Consider the following 23,826-nt stretch of genomic DNA (forward strand, 5'->3'; position numbering starts at 1 on the left):
CAGCTTGAACTTCTGAGTGTTTACCTGTTGCTTAGTTACGCAACATGTATATATACAGTACACAGTTCGATTACAGTCTATGTTAGTTATGGCATGAGGGAGTGCGGTGGCACAGTGGGTTTGACCAGGTCCTGCTCTCTGGCGGGTCTGGGGTTTGAGTCCCGCTTGGGGTGCCTTGCGACGGACTGGCGTCCCCTCCTGGGTGTGTCCCCTCACCCTCCAGCCTTGTGCCCTGCTTGTGTTGCTGGGTTAGGCTCTGGTTTGCTGCGACACCGCTTGTTTCAGACAGTGTGCATGTGTGTGTGTAGTTTTGGCATACTGTTATCTACAGCACATCTGCATTCCCAGTAAGAGCATTAACACTGCTCTCCCTCAGAACTGCTGAATCCCTTTCAGCATTCAAGAAGGGTTTTTAAACACACCTCTGCACGCACTTTTCACTTGCGATCTTAATAGCTACATAGATGCATCACACCATTTGCTATGATTGTACCCTGGTTAGAGTAACACCTTTTGCTTTCACAGGACTGCGCAGACTGAAACAGCCCAGCTTAGAACAGTGGTTATCTATAAGTGTCATAACATTACCATTAATCTTAAAAAAAAGCAGGATCTGTGTATTGCTATTGCTGTGCATCAGACTTTGCTTCAGAAAGTATGTGCAATTAGCCTAGTAAACATTACCCTACCATTGATTGAGAACTTTCTAGAGCTCACTTCTACAACGTTACCAATCAAGTTACAATTCTAATTAAAATACTTTTGAGTACATTTAAAGAAAAAAAAAACTAAGTTCTTTGTAGACTTTAGGTCCTAAAAGATTAAAGAGGCGCAAAATGCCCTTTCTGTTAGGCGTGACTCACGGAATAACTCAAGATGAATTTATGCAAACTTATAAAAACTGAGCTCTCGCAATACGCAATCATGAGTCTCAACCTAAAGTGATACTGATGAATGACAGGTGACATTGGCCAATGAAATCCACGTAAGAAGGTCGCGGACGGAGAGGAGGTGTTTCTATTGGGTCACATAAAAGTGGCTTGATGAGTTTAGGGAAACCTGTGACTAGCAGGGCGAATGACCAATGAAATCCACAGAAGAAGTCAGCTGACACAGAAGGTTGGTTCGCAGTAAGTGTTCAGTTATATATTAAACAGTTAAACACACACTTTCAGAACCGCTTGTGCCATACAGGGTTACGGGGAACCGGAGCCTACTCGGTAACACAGGGCGTAAGGCCGGAGGAGAAGGGGACACACCCAGGACGGGACGCCAGTCCATCGCGAGGCACCCCAAGCGGGACTCGAACCCCAGATCCACCGGAGAGCAGGACTGCGGTCCAACCAACTGCGCCACTGCGCTACCACACCCCCCCTAAACAGTTAAACATTAAATGCAAAAATTCAGCAGTAAGGAGAAAATGGTGACACAAATGTAACTGAGTAAAGTACATGTGACTCTACATACATGCTCTAATAAAAGTTTTTAAGAACTCGCTGCCAAGAACTATTCTGAAAACTGAAAATTTTCCAGAAATTTACTGTTGGTTTGTTGGGACACTCATTGTAAGAACTGAGCAACTTCATGTGAGACAATGTCTTTAAAAACTGTAGTTGAAGTAGGCTTGGGCTTGCCTGACTGGTTGAATACTTTGCATTCTGATTTGTCAGTAAGCGTGCCTGTCTTTTTGCTGGCCTCAGTCTTGCCCAATACCGTACAGGAGAATACCGCTAAGCTCCGCCTTCCGCAACATGTGTACGTGGTCACGTGGGTCCTTATTCATGAAGGACAGTACGAAGTTCCACTCGGCGTAACATGTGCGAGGGGGTGTCGTCGCTTACATTAAACAGCCAGTTTTAGGTGGACGTTACACAGTACAGCTTGAAGTCTGGAGGGCAAAGTGATCCACTGAAATAAATTTTAAAAAAAAAAAAAAAAAAAAATGTCTGCACAGATCATCAGCGGAAAGGAAGTTTCAGAGTAAGTCCGCGCACGCTTTCGGACTCCGTCCGTGTGTGTGTTTTACATGTTTTTTAAATATGCAGCGAGTGGCTGGTTTTCGGACGTGTGTCTGCCTGCACTGCACGCGTGTATGCAAAGGATGTATGGTCCCTACCTAGTTCAAACGATTAGATCCTCATCATGAGTTCACAAACTCATATAACCGCGTGCTGTGAATTTGCTTCGCGTGGGCTGTGCAGCAGAACAGATGTAACCGGTGGACATGGACGAGTTGTACCTCTCTAGTTGACACAATGTGTCCATTCTGCACAGAGCTGGGGATCTGAACATGAAAGTGACGTCACTGCACTCATCGGAGGGGCTGGTTTCTGTGCTCTGGGTGTGTTGACAGTTATGCAGTAAGTTGGAGATGTCAAATAGTGCAGTTCTACATTTTATTTACCTGGAAAGACCAGGCAAATGAAATCATGTATAACTGCAATGATTGTATCCTGTGGAGAGGCAGTGATCAATCAATTCAAAGGTTCAAAGTCTCAGATGGCCTCTTGAGTGAAATGCTTGTTACCTGAAACTCAGTAGACTTGGGGTAAAGTACAACAGTATTGTGAAAGCATCCAGTTCAGCTGCAGGACTGACCTGTCGCCACTAGTAGTACAGATTTGTGTTGAAGCCTTGATGCTGATAACAACAAACTGTTTTATAGCTTATAGCAATCTATTTTGACATTCTGAAGTTTGCATGTCTTCCCATTTTTGTGTGGGTTTTCGCCCACAGTCCAAACATGTTTTAGTGACTCCAAATTGCCCCTTGTGTGTGAGTGTGTGTGATTTGCCCTGTGATGGACTGGCATCCCGCCCAGGGTGTACCCTGCGTCAAACACTGTGTTTGAAGGGTCAAACTCTGGACCACTGTGACACTCCATTGGGAAAGCAATTATTGATTATAAATAAATATTTAATAATGAATTAAATTAAAAAAAAAATCTTATGAGCTGCACTCTACTTACTGGAATGTTTTTACCAACTGAACACCAATTACTGAAATATCCTCACTTCATAACATAAAATATTTGAAGCAAAAAAAATTACATCAACCAAATATTGCAGGACATTTTCAAACAAAATAGCCACTGTTATTGCACAGATCTTAAAACGATTATTAGAACTATTACATATACTGTGTATAACCTTAATTCATGGATCAAAAAACAGTGAAATGAGAAAACCAGAAATGTCAAACTCAAAGAATTTTAGTTAATATTTGATAGAATAAAACACAACCATGTAAAGATAACCTCAAGTACACAGAGTCAGCATTATAAACCTCAGACTAAAGAACCTAAGGATTGAATCTATCAGCTTTACATTCTTTCTAAAAATAACATTCTAGAAAAATCTTTAATATGTTATTTAAAAAAAAAAAGAAAATGCATACACAGTGAATAAAAAGACAGTCGTCCTGTTATGTCAAAGGTATTGAAGCAAGTCTGGTCCTGGTTGTGTCAAGAAGTATTACAATCCACTGAATGCCTTTAAAGATTATTGTTGTAACTTCCTAAAACAAATATTTGCCCCAAACTCAATATCTGTGTATCTTTCTAGGGTCCAAATGCAAAAGTTAGATAATGAGTTGTGTGCTTTCATTGTGTAAAGCATCATATCTTTGTGACTTGGTTTTAATTCTATGTTTAACCCATGCTTGTCACAAGACTTTTTGCATGGCTTTTAATTGTACCCCTGACTTATCCCATTAGCACATGTTTCAGAAGACAGGCTGGGGCCTGAATGAAAATCTTTTCAGTTTTGTCTCTTTACCAAGGACCTTTTCACTCCCTTTTTTTTTTTAAATTTTTTTAAACTGTCACCATTTTGATTTGTAAGGCAGGGTAATAAAGATCTGATGCCCTGTTGGGACAGATTTTGCAAGAAGTTGCATATAAATATTTATTTATTAGCCTTTCGAAGTTAATATTTTGCAGGTGTGGTTTATGCTCATGTTTCTCGGTATATATGGAGGATGTTAGTGATGCATTTTCTTCTTTGCAATATTAATCTGTGTTTTTGGCTTTGCCTCTGAATGTCACTGTGACACAGTGTTACTATTCACAACGTCTGAAACCGCTTGTCCCATGCGGGGTCAAAGCGAGCCGGAACCTAACCTGGCAACACATGGCGTAAGGCTGGAGGGGGAGGCAACACACCCAGGACAGGGCGCCAGTCTGTCACAAGGCACCCCAAGCGGGACTCGAACCCCAGACCCACCGCAGGGCAGGGCCCGGTCAAACCCACTGTGCCACCGTACCCCCCTAACAGTGTTACTGTTGTTTCAGTAAAATAAAAAAAAATAAAAACTTTTCACAGGGACAGCTGGTACCATAATGGTTAGAGCTACTGCCTTTGGACCCAAAGGTTTGCAGGTTCAATCCCCACCTCTGGCTGTAGTACCCTTGAGCAAGATACTTACCCTAAAATTGCTCCAGTAAAATTACCCAGCTGTACAAATCGGTAAATAATTGTAGGTAGACTAACGTTGTAAGTCGCGTTGGAGAAAAGCGTCAGCTAAATGAATAAATGTAAATGTGTGTGGCTGTGAGATGTACACGCACGTCCTGAGTTTGCGCGCACGAGGACGGCAGCGTTCGTTCGTGTTTAAACAACGCGGTATAACACGGTGCAAAACAGAGAAAAATAAAGAGATCCCAGTTTCATGCAGTCTAACACAGTCCTTTGTGGCGATCCTCTTTTTTTTTTCTTTTCCTTTTTTCTCCTTTTTTTTTTTTTTTTTCCCCCCCGTGAGTCTTGTGACTTCAAACTCTGGAAGAAATCTCAGGAGTGGTTTATGTAAAAGCCGACGGGAGCGGAGAGAGTAAGCGCGCTTCCTGGTTGAGCTCAGAAGCTGGGCAGCGAGAGCAGCAACGAGAGGAGTGGAAAGGGCGGATCTTCTCAACGAAAAACTCTTTCGAATGCTCTCTCTTCACAGGTCCTAAGTTGCTCTCGGTCCACTCCCATCCGTCACGGCTCCCGATTGGCTGAGAGGGCTGCGCCTTGCCGACTTCCCCCACCGCGGTTACTCCTTAACCCGTCTTCCCTGTTCTTCCACGCGGAGAGCCTCGATGTGGCGGCTATGCGCTACTTCTACAGCTTGAGGGAAGCGGTCTGGTTTACTGGCAGTGTGCCCCTCCCCCGCTCTCACACCCGAGGCTCTCCCGCAGAGAGAGCGAGAGGCCCGTCTTGGGCCTGACAATGGTGTTCGCTCCGGCTCCCTCGGGCTCCAATATGGACGCGGCACCGATTGCCAATCGTAGCTGTTTTTTACCTGCACGGCAGTAGCTGTTGCTTGGGTGGGAAAAATTGGCTATTCGGAACACCACTCTTGCTTCTTTCCCCATCTTCGTGCTCCATCTTAAGGTTATGGTGTCCTGGTCTGGCCTGAGACTCTGTCGGCAGTGGCAGTGCTTTAGAGGAAGGAGATCCATGGCTGCTGTGGTCTCTGGCAACAAGAGCTCTACGTAAGAGCTGCCTCATGTCCCCCATCTGAGCGTTGGTTTCATAGGCCCTTCTGTTGGCCTGATGGATTTGTGGTTCTGTCTTCAGACAGGTGAGGAAGAGGCTGAAGAAGGAGGTGGAGGAGATGAAGACCCGTTTTCCAGGTTTCCGACCCGGTCTTGTAGTGCTGCAGGTAACCTGAGGGGGTTTTTGCCTTTTTTCTTTTGATGTTTACCACGTTTGTTGCGTTTTACCCTCACAGCCATGTATCTCTGTCTCTCTGCTCTTTCCATTGCTTGCTCCTTCAGAGTGACAGCAGGTAAGGTTTCGTGTCAGAAGGTTGCGTGCAGAGCCGCGGGTGTGTAGAAACGCCATCGGTTGACTTTGGCTCTCCCACCTCAGCGTTGTGTCCATTAGGAAAACGCCCCTGGCAGAAAAACTAATTCTACTGATCAATTATAGCTTGGAGCTGACAGAAAAATCAATTTAAACTCCGTGTTCCACAGATAAAACGAATTTATCATTATAAGCAGACTGAAGGCTGAACATGCTGTTTGTCTGAATTTCCCAGAGGAACAGAATTCAGACAGTTTTTGTTCAGTAGAATTAATATTGCAGTTTAAGGGCATAAGTAGAACACGTTTGCAAAAACGTCTTTTGATGCCCTTTTTTTTTTTTTTTCTTTTTTGCAATGATTTAAAAATATTAATATGTTCAGCCTTTCCCTGTGTGCAGTTGCAGAACTCGATTAGTAACTTGGCACCTTATAAAACTGTGGAGTGGGTGGGACAGAGGGCTGGTGGCACCATGAATTGTTGTTGGACTTTATTCATTCATTATTTATTATCAGTTACTGCTACACCTTGCGGTGTTCCCAGGGGAAGGGAGATTAAGAGGAAGTGTTATTTTTGTGTTTTGTGGACGTGTGTATTTTTAATGTCTTCAAAACTGGACTTGCTTGTTTCAGGTGCATAACTCTCACACATTTATTCATTTGGCTGATGCTTTTCTCCAAAGCGACTTACAACGTTAAGGTCACAATTATTACATGCTTAGAATCATTTACCCATTTATACACCTGGGTGATTCTACTGGAGTAATTTTAGGGTAAGTACCTTGCTCAAGGGTAATACAGCTGGAGGTGGGGATGGAACCTGCGACCTTTGGGTCCAAAGGCAGTAGCTCTAACCACTACGCTACCAGCTGTCCCCAAAAATATGACTAAGGTCCCAGTGAGGATCAAACTCGCGACCCCTGGTTTACAAGACCAGTGTTCGTACCACTGAGGTACGGAGCCTCTGTTTGTCCTCTGTCTATTGAGCCACTCACGCACACTGTCTGAAACCGCTTGTCCCAAGCGGGGTCGCGGCGAGCCGGAGCCTAACCCGGCAACACAGGGTGCAAGGCTGGAGGGGGAGGGGACACACCCTGGACGGGACGCCAATCCATCACAAGGGACCCCCAAGTAGGACTCGAACCCCAGACCCACCAGAGAGCAGGATTCGGCCAATCCCGCTGCGCCACCGCACCCCCCCCCCCAGGTGCATAACATTGTCTTCAAATTCGGGTGAAATTATTTTAATGCAACATGGATCATGCTGAAAGATCGCCTCCTTTGTATGAATCTGTCTGAAAATTAACCTGAGGTTAAAAGATCTGGCTAGGAGGAGGATGTTATTACACTTACGTCCCGAATGCTCCCATCAAAATAGAGCCCAAGGTGGAAGTCAAGGCCTCGTTCTTTATTTAGACTATTTTTATGGTTACACTTTAACAACACCACAGTGACTTTCAGTGGGCAGGCTGCTCTCAAGGGTAAACTAAGTGTTTTCACAGGAATTGGAATCTCTCAGTTGTGCCCCAGATCAGCTTTCATAGTGACACAGGGCGTTTGAGGGGAGTGACGCTGGCTGTTTTCCAGGTGGGGGACAGGGAGGACTCCAACCTGTACATCAGCGTGAAGCTGAAGGCCGCAGCAGAGGTAAAGATGGGAGGAATGTTGACATAGCGGTACTGCGGATGCTGGATTTCATCTTGTGATCATCGGATATTATCGCGTGGTATTTTCAGGATGTCTTTATTAAGATGACACTTTTAAGACGGCATGCCGTGTTATTGTTATACACAAAATAACATGTGACAGTATATTCACAGCTGTATTTGCTAGGGTGGGTACTTTGTGTGACAGTACTAGAGCAGGAGTGGAATTCAGATGAGGGACTGTCATACTGAAAGGCAACAGCCCGAAGTGATTTTCTAGCCATTGCCCAGCATGTGTCCCCTCTGCTCTCTCCTAATTGCATCTCTGTTTTCTGAAGATTGGAATCAATGCCAACCACTTGAGGCTGCCAAAATCTGCCACGGAAGATGAGGTGGGGTTTAAATCAAACTTTGACCTTCATGTCCACTTGGTTGACCTGTGTGATTTGTGAAGCAAGGCCACAGTACTTCCCCCACTTCGTCAACCCTGTAGGTGCTGCGGAGCATCATGGTGGTCAATGAGAACCCTGCCATTCATGGACTCATTGTCCAGCTACCCCTGGACTCTGTCAACCGCATAGACACTGAGAAGGTCACCAATGCTGTGGCTCCGGAAAAGGATGTGGATGGGTGAGTTCTTTAATGCTTCTGGCGAACCCCTAAAGTCCAGTTCTACAGCTTTGTCTCATCTATTGAAAAGTTCAGTTTTTGTGGAGGATTCTTACGATTTGCGACTGGATTTGGTAGTCCAAAAAGCGGATATGTTCTGGTTTTGGGGACAGTGAGACGTCCTTTCTCCCTTCTCCTCCTCTAGCTTTTTAGTCAAACTCCAGGGTAGAGAACTCCAGGGTTTGGAGCAGTTCACATCCAGAGACTTTGAGCAGATGGCATAGGCCGTGGTCTTTGGATGATGTAAACCTCTACAGCACGCACCCACTGACATGTCTGGCAGCGGAGCATCTGTGCCCCCTTCACAGGAAAGGCTGTGTCCTGCCGTATCTGAGCGGCTCAGCGCATAATGGTGCAGTCACGTCTGAGGTTTATTTACATAGTAGGAAATGTTAAGACTGATAGCGTTGTACACATGGTTAAAGATAGTTTACATAACGTGAATTTGGAATGCAAATATTAATTTTACTGGTCTGGAGTATAGATAACTTGGATAGGATACTATATGAGAGTCCAGAAGGAGACCAAGAGTGACCAATTGGCCAACTGACAGACCATTTGGACCAAATTAGAATTTGACTGGAAGTGTGGAATAAATAACCTCTCAGGAGGATTGTTGTAGTATTGAAACAAACCTGATGATTGCCATGAAAGCTGAGTTTGTGTTAACCGGATGCTTGAACGTATTTTGGCCTCTAGATACAAAGGAGAGCTTGTAATCACAGGGAGATCATCTTAATTTCTGTATTATTCCCAGTCTGACCAGTATAAATGCAGGAAAGCTGGCCCGTGGTGACCTAGGAAACTGCTTCATCCCCTGCACCCCCAATGGCTGCATGGAGCTTATCAGACAGACAGGTAGGTGTTTGGCAGGTAGAGCCACTAACGCTACTAGCAACTTTTAAGGTCAGTGGAATAAAATTAAAATGAATGCAAGAGTGAATGGCTCAGGTTTGGTTGACATAAGACTTGTATGCTGAGGTGTGTCGGTGGCGGGGAAGAAGGCAGTGGTGATTGGCCGCAGCAAGATCGTAGGAGCGCCCATGCATGATCTGCTGTTGTGGAACCATGCCACGGTGACCACCTGCCACTCCAAAACAGTAGACCTTGCAGCTGAGGTGAAAAGTCCATTTCCTTGTCAATTATTCATTAGATCTGCAGTGTGAAATCAAGGCCCTTCTTGCATCATGGCCTCTCTTACTCTAGGTCCTGTAATGCTAAGGTTTGGGGTTTACCTGTTTTTATTCACTTTTTAAGTATTAGTGTAAATACTGCAACTGTTTCTATTTAAGCAATCAGATGCAATCCCCTCTCTGCAGGTGAGCATGGCAGATATCTTGGTGGTGGGGGCTGGAAAAGCTGAGATGGTGAAGGGGGAGTGGGTGAAGCAGGGGGCAGTGGTCATTGACTGTGGAATCAACCATATCCCAGGTGCGTGAGGACTGCGCTGAGAGTGTGGTCTGGGACTTGAAGCCTCGATTCAGTGTTGGAATCATTAGGATGAGCAATGGGGCTTATGATGAGCTTGCCTTGTGTCTCTGATTCCCAGACAGCACCAAGTCCAATGGCAAGAGAGTAGTGGGAGATGTCCACTATGCATCCGCTAGGGAGCGAGCAGGATTTATCACCCCCGTGCCTGGCGGCGTGGGCCCCATGACTGTCGCTATGCTCATGCAGGTACCTCACTGCTCTGACTATCATGGTAGCCACTTGCAGTATGTTTGGAATGCTCTATAATGACACGAGTGTTCTGTTGGCATGAGTGCCCATTGTGATGTTCATTGCATATGAATAGCGTGATTCACTTGTGCACCATTTCTAAAAATCGTAGCTGTAATTAAGGCAGGGAAAGAAGCTTCTGCAGTCATTCTCAATTATGAATGATGCCCATTTCCGGCTTTTAACCATGATGCAGGTTGCTGCAGAAAGCCACCTTAGCATCGCTTTGGGAAGGAGTGCTGTTTCGGATAATGAATTCAGATTGACTTGACAGCTCCGATTTAAAATTTTAAAATGTATTTAGTGAGGCTCACATCAGAATATTGATCATACGCTATAATGATTAGTATAACACTGGAGTTGTTTTCCTCATGTAAATATCTGTCAATGTAGAGTTGGCTGCATTTTAAGGGTAAGCCATCCAGGAAGATGAAATACCTCAGTAACTGAAATAATTTTCAATTGTTTGTCATCATGTCTTTTTCTCCCCAAAATTAGATAGAGTGCATGAGAAGTTTCTTGGTGCAATAAATGTTTTAATATTGCATTTGCATGTTTCATTTTGTCTGCTTGGGTTTTTTCCAAAATGGAAAATCTCATTAATTTCCAAAAAGCATTATAGCAGTTTTAATATTCTTAGGTGTTAGATTGTTGTACTTTTTTCCCCACCTCAGAACACAGTGCAGAGTGCAAAACGCTTCCTTCAGATGCACCAAGGGGGAAAGTGGAATATCTCTTATACCAAATTAAACCTGCAGACACCAGTGCCAAGGTACTGAGTCTTTCATTGATTTTATAAATTAAGTTATTGTTGAGTTGTTAGTATTTGCTGTACTACATTAATAATTTGGCTGCCCTGAGGGGGAAGTAACGTCAGTGCTGTGATCCCTGATCTGGGATTCCTATGGTTGTGCGTCATCTTGTTGCATTCATACAGGGACATAGTGATCTCACGCTCCTGTCCACCCAAGCCCATCGATCAGCTGGCCAGAGAGGTCGGCTTGCTCTCCGATGAGGTGGAAATGTATGGGAAGACCAAGGCAAAGGTGCAGCTGAGCGTTATCAAGCGCCTGGAAGGGCACTCTGATGGGAAATATGTTGTGGTGACTGGGTAAGATATTCTGTTAAATTATACCTTGGTGTATTTTTAGAGGAAATTTTATCTACTGCATTAGTTTTTACAGCTGTACTATGGGGGAGGAGTTATTTTGGGGTATTCAGATTAATGAGCTCAGTTGCTGTTCTTGGTCTCTCCTCTAAGCATCACTCCCACACCCCTGGGTGAGGGGAAGAGTACCACCACGGTGGGGCTAGTGCAGGCAATGGGGGCACACCTCAACCTCAACGCCTTTGCTTGCGTCCGCCAGCCTTCACAGGGCCCCACTTTTGGGATCAAAGGTCAGCATTGGCACGAAGAAAGTATACTTTTTGGAGCATACGATCCCCACTCTGTAATAGGTTGTGGATTGCTTTTCATGTTATGTAGAAAATTGTTTATCAGCAACTGCTTTGTTTGATTTAATGAAGAAAAAATGATTTTGCATGCTTTTTTTTTTTCTCAGGGGGAGCAGCAGGTGGTGGTTATTCACAAGTCATTCCTATGGAAGAGGTATTGTAGTGTCTCCTCATGTCCGGTGGGGAAGGTGGTAACGTGCAGCAGATGCGTATCTACTGTTCTTATTTCTCCTAGTTCAACCTCCACCTTACTGGTGACATCCATGCCATCACAGCAGCCAACAACTTGGTGGCTGCTGCCATCGATGCACGGGTGTTCCATGAGGCCACACAATCCGACAAGGTAGCGATGACAGGGAGCAACTTGTTGGATGTTCGATGTTTACTGACGGCTCGAATCCACCTTCGTTCAGTCTTAACACTCTGTCTCTCTTAATCTCTTTTTCTTGTATCGCTTTTTACAGGCACTCTTCAGTCGGCTGGTTCCACTTAGTGGCGGACAAAGAAAGTTCTCCCCCATTCAGCTCAATCGCCTGAAGGTAAATGCTGTTTGGTTTGGCATTTCAGTGGTAATGATGACTCAAACTGAACAGGTGATAAAATAGCAGAACAGATCCAAAAAAAAAAAATCAACATTCAGTTTCATTTGGCTTTTTCTTCAGAGACTGGGAATTGAAAAGGTTGACCCCAACACCTTGACCGAGGAGGAGGTAACCCGCTTTGTCCGGCTGGACATCGATCCAGAGAGCATCACCTGGCAAAGAGGTATCTTGAGTTGAGAGGAATGAGGTTTCTCCAAATGTGTTTTTTTTTTTTTTTTTTTTTTTTTTGTTCTTTGCATTCGTTATATTTCAAAATGCAATTGCTGGTAGCTGGAATGCCTTTAGAAGTTGCGGCAAAGGCAAATGAAATCCTTTGCTCATTTACAGTGATGGACACAAATGACCGGTTCCTGAGAAAGCTCACCATTGGCCAGTCTTCCACAGAAAAGGGCTTCACAAGGACTGTAAGTGGCTTCTGACAATGGCCTAAAAGCTGGTACGGCATCATCGTGTCCAGTTACACCACGTTCAGACCGTGATGTCCAACCTATAGAGTTACAGTATCTAATTTGAAAGAAGCACTTTGTGCTCTTTTCAGACACAGTTTGACATCTCTGTGGCCAGCGAAATCATGGCCGTGCTGGCACTCACAAGCAGCCTGGAGGACATGCGGAGTCGTCTGGCTAGGATGGTGGTGGCCACCAGCCGGAGCGGAAAGCCCATCACCACCGAGGATCTTGTAAGCGCTGTCTTCATGCCGTCTGATAACTTTTTGCTTCATTTACCCTAGGTGTGCATGTATTCTACAGAGAGACTGTCTTTAATGGTGCTGTCGCCTTCTGCAGGGTGTTAGCGGGGCGCTGACGGTGCTGATGCGGGATGCAATCAAGCCCAACCTGATGCAGACCTTGGAGGTAGGTGTGTTATATGGATAGAGAGCTGGGAGGCTATGTTAAAGATGCCCCGCCCCGACTCCTAGCTACCCGCTTGTGGCTTCCAGCCAAGACTACTACAAGAGCATGCACTGGAAAAAAGTAGCAAGACAGTGTGGGCAGGCAGGACGCCAGGCATCTGTTGTTGGGAGATTGGCTTAGATCACATGGGCTATTAGTTTCAAATGCATACAGCATGTGTGGGCAACCCTGCAGTAACTGAACATGAAGAAAACCACCCACAATATAGACAGGAACATCACAGGCGTTTTCGATGTGTGTTTTGAAATCACAAACAAAGTGACAGTATTCTTATCTTAGCTGCTTTTTAGAACAGAACAGGTATTTTTATGACTTGTGTTGTATTTGTGCTGAAGTTGATATGATCAAGGCTGACTGCTTTGCTCTCGATGCATGGGGGAGGCTCTCCCCTTGGGTTTGAATCCTGAGCTGTTTTCCGTCCCCAGGGCACCCCCGTGTTTGTGCATGCCGGCCCATTTGCCAACATCGCCCATGGCAACTCCTCCATCCTGGCTGATAAAATTGCCTTGAAGCTGGTGGGCCCTGATGGGTTTGTTGGTGAGCGAATCCTACTGTGACGCTTCTGTCGAGTTGCGTTGCGTTTACCCTGGCCAAATGGCTGAGCAGTTGTTGTTGTTATAGAAATAACAGCAGAACATTTCGCCTAGTGAAATTTTTCTTATACACCTTTTAAAATAGGTTTGTTTTATTTATTTATTTTTTTTTATAATATAATCCTGACTGTCCCCTCTCTTCCTGAACCTCCCTCCTGCCCTGTCCCACTCCTGGTATAGTCCTTGCAAATACTACTAACGCACACACCTTTCCAAACAGTAACGGAGGCAGGGTTCGGAGCTGATATTGGCATGGAGAAGTTCTTCAACATCAAGTGCCGATACTCAGGTCTGCGGCCTCATGTGGTGGTCCTGGTTGCAACAGTCCGAGCGCTAAAGATGCACGGGGGTGGACCTACGGTAAGGAATGCCTGAGGGTGTAGAGCCACGCAGCCTTTTTTAATTAGCAAAAATTGAAATTGGTTGGACGTTTGACGTCAAAATGAATAATTTTTTTTTTTTTTAGTATTGGAGTGTTTCAGTTGGAAGACAGTGGGAGGAAGGTGCAAAAATTTGAAGACGTGCCCTGTCCCACCCTAGCGTTCAGGGATTTGGCTAATGGGACACTCTTCTCCTCTCATCTGTGCTCTTTTCTTGTAGGTCACTGCTGGGCTAACTCTACCTAAGGAGTATACTGAGGAGGTAAGTCACCTGTAATTCTTCTCTCTTTAAGTAGAAGTTACATGATTGATCTTTAGAATGGGGTGGGACAATGAGTAGTGCTGCTGTGTCACAGCGCCTGGGTGGTGCGAGAGAACGTGGGTTCGATCTCCACTCGGTGTGTGTGGAGTTTGCATGTTCTCCCCTTGTCTGCGTGGGTTTTCTCTGGGTGCTCTGGTTTCCTCCCACAGTCCAAAGACATGCTGTTCAGGTTCACCCATAGTGTGTGTGAGTGACAGAGGGAGTGTGTTCCACTGATGTATGGATGAGTGACCCATTATAAATAGTGTATCTAGCAGTGTAAATCACCTTGGTGAATAAGGTGTGTGGGCTGGTAACACTACATAGAGTTCATTGGAAGTCGCTTTGGAGAAAAAAGTCTGCTAAGTAAATAAATGTAAATGAATAGGCCATTAAAATGGGTAGTGTTTATAACAGGCAATATGCTCTTGATATTTCATTTGACTTTTAAAGGTGACCTCAGGCAGCAGATAATTGAAAACTTTATCCTCTCAAAATGTTAACCCTAACTATAAGGATTAAATCTTAGCATAGGCTCTCTCTTCTATATTAGCTGAATGATTTAAATACAGAATCAGCTGAATAAATGGGTTAAATTCCAGAAATGTTTAGGTGATGCTTTTCTCTGATGTGACTTAGAATGTTAAGCCACCTGCAATTATTTACCCATTTATAAGGCTGGATAGTTTTGTTGGAGCAATTTTAGGGTAAGTACCTTGCTAAAGGATACTACAGCTGGAGGTGGGATTTGAACATGTGACTTTTGGATCCAAAGGCAACAACGCTAACTGCTACGCTACCAAACTACTCGCAGTTCTAGTGTGTTGCCGGCAGAACTTCATTCACATCTTTTCCTTCATTCAGTAAATCTGATATTTAAGCAGACAAATATAGACCAATTTCTCTTATGTGGGGGCGTGGTGGTGCAGCGGGTTTGGCTGGGTCCCGCTCTCTGGTGGGTCTGGGGTTCGAGTCCTGCTTGGGGTGCCTTGTGATGGACTGGCATCCCGTCCTGGGCGTTTCCCCTCCCCCTCCAGCCTTGGGCCCTATATTGCCGGGTTAGACTCTGGTTCGCCATGACCCCCGGTTGGGACAAGCTGTTTCAGACAGTGTGTGTGTGTTTGTTCTCTTCTATGTAGTTGTTTTATAAATACGCTTCTTTAGAGGACAGCTTCCTTGTTCTCTGCCTGAAATGTTAATTATAATGATAAGAAGAGGAGTAAGAATAGATGTCCATTAAAAATGTTTCTTCTCATGTTTTCCTGGTACCTAGTGACCAAGTTAGTCTTGTTATCAGTCGTTAACATGTGTTCAGAGCTTTCAGAGACCATTCTTATGTTACGCCTGCTATACCAAGTGGGCACTGCTTGTACTGAGTGGGTGGGTTGTTTGACTTGAAATGCTGGCATTGCTCTCTGTTCTGCAGAACTTGGAACTGCTGGTTGATTGGTTTTCTGATTCATTGAAATCTGAGTATCTGGATTTTTTTTTTTTTAAATGTGTTGATTGGGTGATTGAAATGTGGGCATTGCTCTGTGCCTTGTAGAACCTGGAGCTGCTGGAGAAGGGCTGTTGCAACCTGAGGAAGCAGGTGCAGAATGCTATGGCCTTTGGGGTACCTGTGGTGGTGGCTGTCAATGCCTTTAAGTGAGTATCTCTAAAAATGGTTTGGGCTCGTTTCTGACATCTCACTGGCTTCAGAACTCATTTCCTCATCCCTCTAATGGCTCATTTTTAAATGACCCCATGGTCCTCTAATTTTGAAGGACAGACACGGATGCTGAGCTAGACCTGGTTTGCCGCCTGGCTAAGTCAGCAGGAGCATTTGATGCAGTGCACTGCTCTCACTGGGCCAAGGGGGGCGCTGGTGCCGTTGCATTGGGACAGGCTGTACAGAAGGCAGCAGAGGCCCCTAGCGACTTCAAGTTCCTCTATGATGTTGAGGTAAAGGCTGAAGTTGCTCCCTCCTTTCCCCAGGAGGTCTGTGCTGTGGAAATCAGTTAATGTTCTCTGTATTGCAAATCACATACCAGAGCATCTGATTTCCTGGTTTTCTTGTACACTGTAAATTCTTCACATGCTGTGACCGTAATATCTTGATTGTCCCTTCCGTACACTTTTATAACTCGAGGAAATGTATCAGAGGAAATGTATCTAATCGTATAATCCAGGCTCTAAACATACTTCATACATTTGTATGCATGCATTGCAGTCGCAGATGGGGAAAGGAAAGGAACAGAGTGTTGCTGTAGTTTGTCTCTTTTTCAGATAATAGAATTCCGTCCTTGTCTGTGGTTGATCTGTTCAGCGCAGCTCCCATTCTGAACACAGAAGAAACCCGAGAGAAGTAAATGACCTGTGTGCATGTGTGTCTGTGAAACCCACAGCTGCCTATTGTCGACAAGATCAGGATCATCGCCCAGAAGATTTATGGCGCAGATGATGTGGAGCTCCTCCCAGAGGCACAGCACAAGGTGGAGCTGTACACCAAGCAGGTGAGGTCCCAGGGGTCCGGAGCAGGCATGCCTAGTACGACCTCTGTTTGTCTTGTTTCTGCGAGTCACTCGGTATATTCTAGACCTTGCTGGTAATGTCTGATTTTGACTGTTTCATCAAAATATTAATAATTTTCCAAAGCGAAATATTTCACATTAAGACATGGATATTTTTGTTTCATTTAAAGGGCTTTGGAAATTTGCCCATTTGCATGGCCAAGACCCACCTTTCACTATCACATGACTCCGAGAAGAAGGGGGTGCCCACTGGATTCATCCTGCCCATTCGGGATATACGTGCTAGTGTGGGTGCCGGGTTCCTGTACCCACTAGTTGGCACGGTAAGTGCTCTAGCTAAAGGTTGTGAGTAACTTTTGAAGGAGATGGACGACGTTCAGAATACGTATGCTTTTGGCAGTCAGGGACCTTATTAGCTAGCTGTTGTAAAAGGTTTGACTGCATAATGCAGAAGTGCACAGAGGAGCACAATTTGTAAGGCAAGTTCTAGAAAGATGTGAGAAGTGACTTATTCAAGCTGATCTGAGAACCTCATTGATCAGAGACTGGTTTGCTGTATTAATTGTATTGCTTAGGAAACGGGAAGTGGGGTGGTTTAATCAGCAAGCACTGAATTTGTCTTTTTTTTATTGCTTCCGGTAATTTATTCACCTTATTGATGATAAACTCATAGGATTTATGATTCCTCCCTCCTGTGTGGAGTTTTGATTTAATTGTAAATCCTGCAGTAGCTAATCCCACTCGAATACAGCATAAAGAAATGGTCCTACTGTTTGGTAAATAGGAATTTTTCTTATTATACTTAAAGGTGTTGGTAAAGTGAGGGGCAGCATGTTGGCACAGCAGTAATGCTGGTTCCTCATAGTGCCTGAGCAATGCATTTGGGTGTTGGGTGTGCTGAGTCTGCATGTTCTTCCCGTGTTTGCAGTCTAGAAGATATGTGCAGAAGAAGGCACTGGCAAACTAGTTCTCTACCTAGGAGACAAATTTGACTGAACGGCATGTCCCCTACCCTAGTTAAGCATACAAATTTGAGAAGAAATGAGTGTGCGGTATAGTTATTTGCCTGTGTAGTCTGAACAAACACTCCTGTCCAGGCTTACCTGACCAGTAGCTCCATCTGTCTTCACAACTGTGTTCAGAAGTCTGATGGATTAAGCAAGTCTCACTGACTGAGTGCCTGCTATGAGCTCAGCTGTCAAAAATAAACTTGGTTCTTTGTTCCCTGACCCACCCTGTTAGATGAGCACCATGCCTGGACTCCCCACCAGGCCTTGTTTCTATGATATTGACCTCGATCCAGAGACCGAGCAGGTTGATGGGCTCTTCTGAAATGAGCACAGCTGATGGTACAGGTAAGGAGCCTGGTCCATTGAGGGGGAGGTTACAAATAGTCAAGACAGCAAGTTTCAACCAGAGGTTTTTGTTTTCACTCCATATTTTTGAATTTTAGATGACCATGTAGCCTTTATGGAGTCACTTGGTTTTGTTTATAGTCCCTTTCCATAGAGGATTTTCTGATATAAGCAAGGAAAATGGATAAGAAAACAATCTTAATTCAGTTAATGTAATTTTATTTAGACTGTTCTCTACAAAGCTTATCGGTTAACACTGAACTGTCAGTTGGCCCCAGTAGATACGAAGAAGACACTAGTGTATAGTGGTTAGAGCTGCTGGCTGATGACTCAAAGACTGCAGGTTTGAATCCAGCCTCCAGGTGTTGTACCCTTCAGCCAGGTACTTGCCTTAAGTCACTCTAGTAAGATTACCCAGGTGTATAAATGGGTCAGTCATTGAAAGTTGCATTGAAGAAGTCTCAGTTAAATAAGGAAATGTATTAAAATAAATGCTTTGGCAACATGGTGGTACAGCGAATAGCGCTGCTGTCTCACAGTTCCTGGGGGATGTGAGAGGACGTAGGTTCGACCTCCACTCAATCTGTGTGGAGTGTGCATGTTCTCCCCATGTCTGTGTGGGTTTTCTCCCACAGTCCAAAGACATGCTGTTTCCCCCATAGAGTGACAAGAGAGAGTGTGTTCCACTGATGTGTGGATGAGTGAGTGACCCATTGTAAGTAGTGTATCTAGCAGTGTAAGTCACCTTGGTGAATAAGGTGTATGGGCTGATAACACTACATAGAGTTCATTGGAAGTCGCCTTGGAGAAAAGCATCTACTAAATAAATATATGTAAATGTAAATATGCATGGCAAGAAAAATCCACTCCCAGGAGTTGCTGTCCTGATTTTCCTTAATACTTCTTTGTGGGCTTGTTTATTCTAATTTACACCATTATTATTTTCTCTTATAGTTTGGTTCGATTGACTGGAACATGGCCTGACCTTCAACTGGAGTGACCTGCAATTTGCCCATCAGTACTGTGATTTTATTTTTATTCCTTATCAGGAGATGTTTGGTGTGTTAGTTCAGTGACCCATCCCTGACCAATTTACATTTACTACTGATAACAGACTAAGTCAGAGGTCTTTAGCCTTCAGAAAACAGTTTTTACTAACACATATTGCATTTTCGGAGTTAAACTGCAACCGTTCAAAAGTAATTAAATCACAACTGACTGCAAACAAAAATACCTATCATGCTCCCCAATATATGTGACTCCCCCCTCCCCCAGTGTATGCTAGACCCCTTTAGTAACCCTTTCATACCAAACAGTGGCTGAACTTCTAACCTTTGAAATCATTAATTACTCAAGTAGGTTGTTAAGAGTTGGGGGGCTCTTTGTGCTGGCTTTGTCTGAGCAGTTTCTACTGCAGACTGCGAGGCCTTGTGAAACAGTTGCCGTAAAGCTTGCCTATGGTGAGCCCATCTGGTGTTTAAAATAAAAAAAAGCCTCTACTCTGTAGTGCCAGCCAATCAGATCTTTAGTTGTTTTTCAGTATTATTACTCATCTTTTCTTAATTGCTTTTGTGTTCTCTATTTCTGATTTCTGCGGGACTCTGCCTTAGTCTTGACTGAATTACTTTAAACTGTACTAAAACTGCCTTCTGAATTTTTGGGGGGAGAAATTTAGACCTTTTGTACAGCAATAGGAATAAATCCTAAATAATTTGCGAATGAAATTGCTGTTTTTGTCCTGTAATATTCATGTTGGTAATTATTATTACAAGTTGGGTTCAGGGACACTCCTGCTAAGTTCAAATAAGCATGTAATGATGAAGACACTGATAAATCTAAACAAACATACAGCACTGCTCCTCTTCCTAACCTAGATAATAAGCCTATACCTTTGCGCCTTTGCTTAACGTTGGTAATGTTGGGATGATGTTGGTTTAATATATTACATCTTGGGAAGCCCACATTAGCCGAGGGCTGCTTGAGGGGACCTGCAAAATCACATCTTCTAAAAGCAGTTCTACAATACTTTGGGGAAACTGCACTATATCTTCAGAAGATAATTTCCCACTGACCTCCTGGGGATTTTATGTTCAGACCGTGCAAAAAGCCTTGTTTGTCTACATGTCCTTACCCTGCAAATTACAGTTGCTCCCAAAACACTCATTTGCATAGACCTGTGTCATGTCAGTTTTGGAAGACTATCAGATTTAATAATTTCTCTTTGCCGAAATAAAAATACCCTGGCATGGAGACACTTTTGGAAGCCTGGGAGTTGCATAAGATGTCTGTATAATAAGAATGGGATGTGTAGAAAAGTGGGTGTGGCAGTGTGTCACTGGGAAAACGCATGAGACACTTTGCGTCACTGAGGCATCCGTCATCCTGCCAATGCCCTCCCTTCTTTTTTTTTTTAATTTTGCTCCGTCAAACCCCACCAGCTTGTTGTGAACGTGAGAAAGCTATCCGTTGACTGCTGAAATCTAGCATCATGTGAGTGTTGCAGAAGTGTCTCTGGTCATGTTGAATATTTCATCGGGGGGGACACCTCACCTTTCCACCACAGCTGTCATTGCCGCCATCGGAAGGAGGGAAAGGGGAAGGATTTTCTAATGTTGTCGCTACCTCTCTCTTCAGAGAATTCCTGTCACGTAGCATTTAGCACAATGTCCTCAAATCTCCGGCCAGCCCTGTGGTTATAAAACCATTAAAATATATATGCAGAGAGAAAGTAGCTTGCTCTCTGAAAAGTGGGTTCTGGTTTGTCATCAAATGTAGTCATTATAACTAACCAAAGCAGATGGTCAAGAGCTGCAGATGGAGGTGACTAGATCACTTCATATCCAAACTAACCACTGACCCCATTTCTAGCCTATTTAATTTCGGAGGTCTGGGTTTGAGTCAAGTCTGAGGAATGTGATGCGGAGCAGTCTGGCTCTCATCTGGGAAGTACTGCAGTTTCCTTTTAGCATTCTCCAGCCTTAATTATTCACTTCGGTGTTTCCCCAGAAAACGGCCCTCTCTTGGTAGCATCTTCTCTGTGCTGCTCTTTATGTTCCCAAAATAAATACAAAGAACACGTGTTTACACATTTTACGCATTTTTAAGATAATGTGTTGAAGAAGCAATGGGATTATGTTTAAAAAAAAAAAAAAATCAAGAATATACAATTGCTGGTCACAAGTTAAGCAACTCGAGCTTCTGGTTTCCTCATTCCAAAAGATACTCGGCATCCTCTCCGCTGCTGTTCCTCTAGGCTGATGACAAATTTATTAATGCTGGGCTGTGGGTGGGGACTTTTCCATCAGGCTCTTTATTCAAAGCCTCTGTGAAACCCATCATGTCCCAGCATTAAAGCAATTAATAACCAGTGGAAACTGACCCCCTGCTTGGTCTTGTTCCTCCCTTGCTGTTGACTTTCAGAGGTATAGAGTGAGAGCACAGTGGCCAGGCTGTTTTTGAAATTGGATGATTTTGGCAAATTAGACAAAGCAAGCCTGATGCGTGCTCATTGATTTAATGCAGAAGTGTGCGTCAGAGGATTAACGCGCGGATGGCTACTAATGACCGACGTGGCTCACAGTGTTCCCAATTTGATGGTAATGGATGAAGAGAACCGTTATGCATGTCTTATTGGAAATTATCAATGAATGCACATAGCACAGGAACTATTGTGAGTGTGGTTAGGCTCTGCCTACTGTCAACATGTTTTGGTTTGGAATTGGATTGACTCCACTTTATTATTAGGTTGGTCAGCAAGACTTGGTGCATCTATTTTGCATTAGCTGCAGTGCAGGCTATGGTGAGTGCATTAATACAACTTAATATTTGGATGCCAAGTGTGAGCATAAAATAACCATTGATGGAAATTAGTGGGATTGTCATCAGTTGTGTGTTTGCAGATAGACTCGCACAGGATTACACTGACAGGTAAGAATGGGGCAACTCTCAAAAACTGGTCCAAATCCAGTGGATTATCCACTGTATCTTAAAGAAAGTCTTTACACCTTAATACACTTCATAGCCCAGTGGACTAAAATGATCTAAATAGTATGTGTATGTTTACCATTCTTTTGTTGCTCGGCCAACACTAGTGCAAAACAAATTGTAAGTTTCCTTGGTAAAATGTACAATGGCACCGCCCATCCTGAGACCTGAACTGGAAATTTTCAGGTGTACCCTTAAACACTACGCCACGTCCTCTACTTTTTGATCCATAATGCATAAAAGTTTGACAGATTTGATCTTTTTACAGTGTCATCACAAATGATTGTTTTCCAGCAGATGGTAAAAGATGGTTCTGTATCAGTACCAGCTAGAAATTGCTCAAGGCGTAGGCATTAGGCTCATTTTAAAAGAGTTTTTGTAATTGTGTCAGTGGGTTTTCTGTGTTTCTTCCTCCTCTTTGCCCCTCCTCTTTTGCTCAAGGGCATCTTGACAGGAATATAACCCTGGAAAAAAGCAATTTTTGGTGGCTGTGCAATTTGGAGCTGATCCGATAACCATGCGGACAAACCGCTTTAGTGGAAGCAAAGGGCTGTTCTTGCCGACAGCCTCGCGTGAATCTCATTGCTGCTGTCTGATCTTAGATAAAGTTATGGGCAGAGCTCACCTGTCTGGATTGTGTGGTAGTCACTTGACTTTTACCTTATTATTTCATGTGTGCACAGAATGTTATATTCCATGACTTTATTGTTCTGCAATGGCTGCTTGTATACAAGTTACTCTGTATGGCATTTTTCATTAATTCTGAATACATGTTCTAAAGAATGATCAACACCGTTTTTGTCCATGTGTACAGATTCATACTAGCAGTAAAATAATGACAATTTAGGTCTGATCTGATCTGATGTTGATTTATCTTGGTTACTTGGTAGTTTAGTGGAAATGTTCACCTCTGTTACTCTTCCATAGCCTTAGGCTTTGAAAGCCCGGGAAAGACTCCCAAACAGAGATCACTTAGTAATGAACTTACAAATATAAAGCAGTTGACTTTGGTGGGCCAGTATTATTAGCCTAGAAATGAGGTTGGAAAAGCTCAAGGGGTACAGTTTCTAATTTGTGGTGTAAAGGGGAGCGATATTAATTTTCAATTGTGATGGAATTGAAAAGCCAGGGCAAACGAGAATGCCCTACTTAGAATTTCTCAATGTGTACTTCAGTGTAAATTGATGGAACACAGGACATTCAAAAAGCACACAGCCTTCGCATTTCTAATTTTTATCATATTGCATCATCAATCTTATTGTAAAACCTGCCTGGAGAAGTAGTAAATAGGCTGCAACATATAGCAGGCTTCCGAAACAGTAGCCTTTTCCGAGGAGCATTTGTCAATTAGCATACCTGGCTTCCCTGGTCATTTTCCCCTGCTTTCCAATTAAAGGGATAAATATAGGAGTGTTGTATCTCTGTCACTTATAGAAAGCACTCATCTTCTCAAAAACTTTGAGGGTAAATGTAATTACAACATAAAACATAGGATAACACTTGCTGTGGAGAAAAAAAGCATAATTTAAAGCCTTTAACATTTTTTGTTTCCTTGGAAAAATCCCTTTAAGGTTTTTTTTTTTTTTTTTTTTTTTTCCCCCCCCCCCCCCCCACACTATTCCATGTAATCTCCTTCACAGAAGACAATTTACGTGGTGGACATTTTCAATGAAGTATGTGAATATCTTTTAATGAGAATCTTGAAATAAAAAATGTTATTGATATCGTGCTGTGAGAAGCCAGGAAGAAGTTGGTTGTTCTGCTTTCGCCAGCAGTTCTCAAAGAAACACTTCAGTGCATCTATCCAGAGACCAAACACTAGTTTGGATCCACATTAACACCCTTTTAAATAGTGTGGGCGTGGGAAAGGGAACCGGATGACTTTTAGAAAGACGTTTAAGGCAACACATCTTG

The 23,826-nt window shown here is 43.7% G+C and overlaps 1 protein-coding gene across 2 annotated transcripts; it reads left to right on the forward strand.

Moving 5' to 3' along the window:
* The first annotated feature begins 1,767 nt into the window (after positions 1 to 1,767).
* mthfd1a (methylenetetrahydrofolate dehydrogenase (NADP+ dependent) 1a, methenyltetrahydrofolate cyclohydrolase, formyltetrahydrofolate synthetase) lies at positions 1,768 to 23,428 on the forward strand. 2 transcript variants are annotated; one of them, XM_018727732.2, is made up of 28 exons: positions 1,768 to 1,980; positions 5,556 to 5,640; positions 7,369 to 7,428; positions 7,766 to 7,819; positions 7,921 to 8,057; positions 8,854 to 8,954; positions 9,078 to 9,214; positions 9,416 to 9,527; positions 9,646 to 9,773; positions 10,490 to 10,587; positions 10,753 to 10,926; positions 11,077 to 11,213; positions 11,378 to 11,424; positions 11,506 to 11,613; positions 11,735 to 11,809; positions 11,933 to 12,035; positions 12,200 to 12,276; positions 12,411 to 12,551; positions 12,658 to 12,726; positions 13,212 to 13,323; positions 13,600 to 13,739; positions 13,980 to 14,021; positions 15,607 to 15,707; positions 15,827 to 16,004; positions 16,448 to 16,555; positions 16,744 to 16,896; positions 17,816 to 17,928; positions 18,883 to 23,428. In XM_018727732.2, the coding sequence occupies exons 1-27, from the start codon at positions 1,943 to 1,945 to the stop codon at positions 17,903 to 17,905; spliced, it is 2,805 nt and encodes a 934-aa protein (XP_018583248.2). In that variant the 5' UTR covers positions 1,768 to 1,942; the 3' UTR covers positions 17,906 to 17,928; positions 18,883 to 23,428. The 2 variants fall into 2 exon arrangements, with proteins under 2 accessions (XP_018583248.2, XP_018583247.2); XM_018727731.2 differs by lacking the exon at positions 1,768 to 1,980 and adding an exon at positions 5,063 to 5,470.
* The last annotated feature ends 398 nt before the right edge of the window (positions 23,429 to 23,826 follow it).

The sequence above is a fragment of the Scleropages formosus genome, chromosome 15 (genome assembly GCF_900964775.1).
Source record: "Scleropages formosus chromosome 15, fSclFor1.1, whole genome shotgun sequence".
Taxonomy (NCBI): domain Eukaryota; kingdom Metazoa; phylum Chordata; class Actinopteri; order Osteoglossiformes; family Osteoglossidae; genus Scleropages; species Scleropages formosus.

Coding starts and splice junctions, on each gene's coding strand:
- mthfd1a (XM_018727731.2), top strand. CDS start 5,373: ATGGTGTCCTGGTCTGGCCTGAGACTCTGTCGGCAGTGGCAGTGCTTT. Junction 9,774..10,489: donor CTGTCGCTATGCTCATGCAG/GTACCTCACTGC, acceptor TCCCCACCTCAG/AACACAGTGCAGAGTGCAAA. Junction 12,277..12,410: donor AAAAGGGCTTCACAAGGACT/GTAAGTGGCTTC, acceptor TGCTCTTTTCAG/ACACAGTTTGACATCTCTGT.